A 6,214-nucleotide genomic window follows, 5' to 3' on the forward strand; every position below is an offset into this window, starting at 1 on the left:
CATGGTAAATGCAAGAATTATTTCTTTAAGGAAAAAATAAGTACTATGTAAAAACTACTCAGGCTTTAAAATATTTATCATTGTGTGATAAAGTCTAGACAGAGAGCTGGTACCTCTGAATGAACTGGAGACAGAGAGTACTCATCATGCCTCGCTGCGAGGGGACTGATGGGCTCTCATTCGGGGAGCATTGGGGGGCTCATCCCTATTTTGATTCCAGTTCCAATTCAGCCGGAGTCAAAAAGGTCAAACACTTCCTTGTTGCAGAAAACAGTGGTTTCCTTTTCAAAAGTTGGGGTGCACATCCTCCACATGAGGGTGATTGTGTTTAACTGAAAAATTATGCTGCTAATGTGAATTGTTCTGCTTTGTTAGGACAGCAGGCCTGGACGTCACAGACAGCAGAAGGTCAAGAAGTGTCTGGGAGACAAAAAGTACGTGCATGTTTCTTGTCTAGTTTGACAGAGGGCAAGAAAACACAAGAGATTCCTCTTGGAAAACCGTATCTGGTCTTTACATACTATTCTGAATTTTAAGAGCTGCAATGATTCTGGTCTGTGTGATCAGAATCTCAGCTGACTTCTTGTATCGTAAGAAAAAAGCTTTCCTGACACTTCAGGGGGCGTTAGCTTAACACTGCGAAGATAAATATTTTGTGTTTGAGACCAAGTGGTGTTCCAAAATCTGTGTATTTTGAGTGTGATCGCAACAGAAGGGCTTTAATGTGAGAATTCCTCTCCCTGTCCTTCTGCAGTCCCTCCCTAAACACAGCCTATATGATCTGACCAAGTACCATCGGTGTCCCCCACTTACTAATTTCTGGACTGCTGTGTTAAAACCTGTGAGCTGCACAGCTCAGGCTGGGCGAGAATGTTGCTGGGGTGGCCGTGAATGTTGCTGGGGTGGCCGTCACTGCTAGCATCCCAGCGATCTGCTCATTTCAGTTAGTGAATCATGGCAGCGATAGGTATATTGCAGATTGCTGCTGTTTTCTGGCCTTTGCTATCCCGGTAACGGTGTTTGCCCAGAGCACAGATGCTCGCAGACTCTTTGACACCCAATCATTCAGCTGCTGTGTACAGCAGGGTAAAAGTCCAGGCATGTCAGGGCTCTGAGAATATTTGAGAATAGTGAAGTAAAGTTCCCTTTGATCTCTAGGAAGAAAAATCAGCACTGCTGACTGGTCTAAGCTAGTCTTAATTTAGTAGTGTAATTTGCAGAATATACTGTAACGCTGTCTCAATTGCTGAAAGCTTTACTGGTTAAAGTTCTTACTAGCATTAAGTCTTTTAATTGTGTAATGTCAGCACTGACAGCAACAATACATACTGGAGGAAATCTTCCCCCCTGTGGCATGGAAAAGGTCTTTTTTGTAATGATGGGCTGCAGAAGAATTCTATATTCCGCAGTGGTTGCTTAAAGATAAACGTATATTTTTAAATATATTTTAAATTGAGGTTAACTTGTGCCTGCTTCTTTAGTTGAAAGTTTGAGGTAGGATAAATTTTTTTTTTGTTCTTTTCAAGTAGTTTTCTAATGTCATTCTCTGAAAGGTATACTGAAAAAAAATAACATTTAGTATGTTTTATCTTGCCAGTGCTTTTAAGTGCACAAAACTCAGGAGACTGAATGGACTTTGAGATTAATTTTTAGGGTACTTGGGAAGATGAAAGGGGTGTTGTCGGTCAGGTTACTGCAGTTGTGTGTGTATCTATGCATACATATACATAGATTTTCAAGTTGATGTTTTCCAGGTCTAAGCAGTTTGAAGAGGTGGAAACTACTGTCCTAGGACTGAACAGTAGCTATGAGGAGACTGTCAGCAACACTTCTTCTGCCTCACCGAAGGGTCAAGTGAACGGAAGTGCAGAGTCCAGAAGCAAGCGCACTATTCGCAGGCCTGCTTACTGGTTGGAAATGAGAGGAGTAAAAAACAGCGTTAACAAATCTTCAGAAAAAAAAGGTACCCTTCACCTTTGGCTCAGTACAAAATGGTTTTTCTTCCTGGTCCTTTTATGAGAGGTTAGATTACTTCTGAAAGACACGCTGCAGTTTAGCCACAGATTGCAAGCTTGGTAATGCTGCTCATGTATGAGGAGAAATAAACTTCCTCCACTGCAGAAACATAGGGGAGATTCTCTGATGTTACACGGTTCCTTTTGAATGACTCGTCTATTAAAATTAATGATTCTGTGACTGAGCTCAGTTTTATCTGTAGAGGAAGTATGTGTAGGGATTCTGCCACTCATATCAGAAATATACTTTGAGAGCTTTAGAAATAGAACAACCAACACTAAACATGTAGAAAAGGGGACCACTCAGCAGCATTCTGGATTAGACACAGCCTTTGTGTTTGGTAGATTATTATTTTTTTGTAAGGAAATTTTTACTTGTTTTATTTTCTTGTTTCTGTCACTTACAATTTTCTGATTTGAGTAGTTTGAGTCTTATGTTGTTGTAGGAACATTCAGAGTTCCTGAACTAGGAACTGTTTTCCAAAATTCTCATGTGGCAGAGGGCCAAAACTTTGTTCTTCTTTAATGCACTTTATTTTTATTTCTAAATCAGAATCTTATTCTGTCCTGTTGTGGGGAGAGTTGCATCTGGAGCTCCACACGTTCAGGTCCCACCGCTAGCGAGACTGAGCATATGTTCCTGTAGGTGTAAGCACGTGTACAACATGCGCACGGCCAGTGCCATGGGTCAGCACGAAGAGGTGTGCTCAGCACTCCCCTCCGTCCTGTTCCCTCTCTGGCTCATTGGGATGAAGTTGTGTTAATGAGAGAAAAGCAGCATATAGAAAAGTGTATATGAAAGAAGTGCATATGTAGATGTGTGTGCATTTGTGTGCACACGTATGTGCAGTGTGGATCTCTCCTGTAGGTGGACTGAAGCACTCCCTCTCCTCTGTGCCTGGCTTTCGGAGCCTGGGCTCCCCACTTGCTGGTCCGTGGACATACCAGCCCCCGAGGCTCACAGAGCTGTGCCAGTTCCTGGTGCAGAGCTCCTTACTGGTGGGCTCACATGTGCAGACACTGCTATCCCCGGCCCTTCTGACGTGGTGTCAGGCCTGACAGACTTGTGTACTGACCAACCACCTCCCTACAGGCTGGGGGCCCTTTTCATCCGCTTACACCTTTCCTGCACTTGGTCCTTCCCAAATTAGCTAATTCTCTCCCTTTGCCTGCCTTTAATATCGCTTCTGAACATCGCAGACTTGTGTAATGCTGAATTGCTCTAGTGCCACAGAGCCTGGGGCTTTTAACACCGCACCCTCCCTCCTCACCGCTCCCCACTTCCAAAGGGTGCTCTAGAGAGGGGCTGCCGTTGAGTCATCCTGGTGGGTCTCCTGCGACAGACCTGGGAGGAAGGTGTCTGTTTCTCCGAGCCCATAATTTGTGTTCTCCTGCGTGCCATTGCGCTTCTGTACTTCTCTGTGTTCGTGGAGATAAGCCTACGATAGGCCTGGAAATAGTGAGAGGAGGCAGAGTGTTATCTGCATTTCCACACCTGCTGTTATTTCTCTATGCTCCTTTTTGTGTGTATGCAGATGAGCCTTTTATGATGAAACCTGGCACCTTCTGGCTCTTCCTGAGGAGAAGTGTTTTCCCAAACCATGCTGTATCACTTTTTCTTCCATATCTTCTATGTCAGAGGATTGCAGGCTGTGGAGCACCAAAATGTTACTGAGTCAAAAGACTGTGTCTAGCTCACTGGTGTCCAGGTGCCTAACAAAAACTACTTGAAAAAAAAGAAAAAACACCGCTGTTGGGTGCAAAGATAAACTGAGGCAGCAGCAGATCAAAGCTGTTACCCAGACCGAACAATGAGACTGAAGCGTTTCTGTTCTTATTCATTAGCAGAAGTGCTACTGAAAGGGAAGAGGAAATCTGAGCAAGAGGAAGATGACGATCTTAAAGACTCTCCCAAGAAGAAGCAGAAGATTGCAGGTAATAACTTGTAATTTCTAATTAGGAGCCGCCAGGTGCTTCAGACTTCCTCTCTGCACAAATGCTATCCTCTGCTGTCCAACTCTTTTTCTGATTCTGGGTGTTTTATAGGATACCATTGTCTAGTTTCTGTTTTACAGTGGGAGATGATTGTTCTAATTTCAGTCTCTCTTAAAAGTCCAACAAAGGAAGGGAGGAAAAGAAGTAGGGTACATATAGGCGAGTCTGCTTCATTTCAGTTTCCCGAAAGATCCTGGACTAAATAATTGGACAAATTATTTATAAACATCTGGAAATTAATGAGTAGATGATAACAACAATGTGGGTTGGTTAAGGAGAAATCAAACTGAACCACTTTGATTTTCTTTTACTACAGAGGTGGAGGCAGGAAATGCTTGACATCATAGGGTTTTCTTGGCTTCAAAGGGTTGTTAATCAGTGTTTAGGTGCAGAAGAAAGTGTACAAGTGGTGACAGTAGGAGCAGGTGACAGTAAGAGCATCTGCCGACCAGTCTTGCAAGGATGAGGTTAGGAAAGGCAAGGACAACGAGGTGCTGAATGTGGGAAGGGATGTGAAAGGCAACAAGGAAGGATTCTACGAAGTCTAAGGAAAGTGCGAGTGCGCTGCTGAACAGGGCAGGGGAACCGGTGACAAATGACTTGGGAAAGGTTGAGGTACACAATGCTCCCTGAGACTCAGTCTCTAAAGGAATCCTTCAGGGATCCCAGGTGCCTGAGACCAGAAGGTCTGGAGCAGGGAAGCCTTACACTCGACAAAGGAAGGTGAGGTTGGAGCACTTTAAGAAACTGGGCCTACCTAATCATTCACCAGCAATCCTGGCTACCCAGGGGCGTCCCAGTGAATGGAAGGTCAGCAAATCTATTGGAAGGGACAGAAGGAGGATCTGGGGAACTGCAGGCCTGTCAGTCTGACCTTGGTGCTCCAGGGGAAGTTTAGATTGGATATTAGGAAGAATTTCTTCCCCAAAAGAGTTGTCAAGCATTGGAACAGGGAAGCAGTGGAGTCACCATCCCTGGAGGTATTTAAAGACGTGTAAGTGTGGTGGTGCTCAGGGACGTGGTTTAGCAGCGACAGCACTCGTTTAGTGGTTGGACTTGAAAATCTTAAAGGTTCTTTCCAACCTAAACGATTCCATGATTCTAAGTCCCATGTGGCTTGATGGGTTGCACTGAGTGCTGAGAGAGCCGCCTGATATCATTTCGAGGCAACTCTTGATTATCTTTGAAAGGTCATGGTGACTGGGAGGGGTTCTTGAAGACTGGAAGAGGGCAAATATCACTCCTATCTTCCAGGACAGAAAGAAGGAAGATCTGGGGAACTACAGGCTGGTCAATCTCACCTCCATCCCTGGGGAGGTGATGAAGAGAGTCCACTTGGAAAGCATGTCCACGCGCTTCCGAACAGCTGTGGTGATTGGGAGTAGTCAGCATAGATTCCTGAAGGGAAAATCATGCTTTAGCGACCTAATAGATCACTAGCGTGGTGGATGAGGGGAGAGCAGTGGGTTTTGTTCACCCCCACTTTACTAAGGCTTTTGGTGCTGTTTCCCACAACATCCTCTTAGATGAGCTGACAAAGTACAGTTAGATAAATGAGCAGTGCAGTGGACTGAAAATGAGCTGAACATCCAGGCCCAGAGGATGGTGATCATCAGCACAAGGTCTGGTTGGTGAGCACACCGCTAGTGGCGTACTCCCAGGTAAATACCAGGGCTGGTACCCTTCAGTATTTTCATTAGTGACCTGCACAGTGGGACAGTGTGCACGCTCAGCAGGTACACCGATGATACAAGACTGGGAGGAGTGGCAAGGCACCAGATGGCTGCCATCTGCAGGGACCCAGGCAGGCTGGAGAATAAAGCACAGAAGAATCTCTTGAGGCTGGTCAAGGAGGAATGTGAAGTCCTACAGCTGGACAGGAATAACACCAGGTACATTCTGAAGTATAGAACGGTGATTCAGTCTGTCCTAGGGTTGATTCTGTTGTTTTCGTCACCAAGGACTTGGAAGTCTGTAGACAGCACAAAGCTGAAAGAGTTGGCGTGTGTGTTGGAGAAAAGGTTAAAATTTTAAGTGGTCTTTATGTCAGAGAAACAGTTTAAAAAGTCAGATGGAATAGTATGTAAGATTAGGTATCAGTTCTTCAGAAGAGGATTTGAGATTCATAACAAATCAAAATAGAATAGGAATCAACAGTGTCATACTTGTTTTTGAAAAGGCAGATGTTACACTAGGATGTTGGA

At 44.6% G+C, this 6,214-nt stretch overlaps 1 protein-coding gene across 1 annotated transcript in view; it reads left to right on the forward strand.

Annotated features, from left to right (window-relative positions):
* The first annotated feature begins 381 nt into the window (after positions 1 to 381).
* The window catches only part of ZNF512 (zinc finger protein 512), a 17,043-nt gene continuing 11,210 nt past the window's right edge, over positions 382 to 6,214 (forward strand). Inside the window, exons 1-3 of the mRNA XM_009864424.1 lie at positions 382 to 434; positions 1,755 to 1,963; positions 3,861 to 3,950. Of these exons, the coding sequence (XP_009862726.1) occupies positions 1,918 to 1,963; positions 3,861 to 3,950 (136 nt within the window). The 5' untranslated portion in view covers positions 382 to 434; positions 1,755 to 1,917. The remainder of the gene's footprint in view (positions 435 to 1,754; positions 1,964 to 3,860; positions 3,951 to 6,214) is intronic.

Source organism: Apaloderma vittatum, unplaced genomic scaffold, assembly GCF_000703405.1.
Source record: "Apaloderma vittatum isolate BGI_N311 unplaced genomic scaffold, ASM70340v1 scaffold5882, whole genome shotgun sequence".
Lineage (NCBI taxonomy): Eukaryota > Metazoa > Chordata > Aves > Trogoniformes > Trogonidae > Apaloderma > Apaloderma vittatum.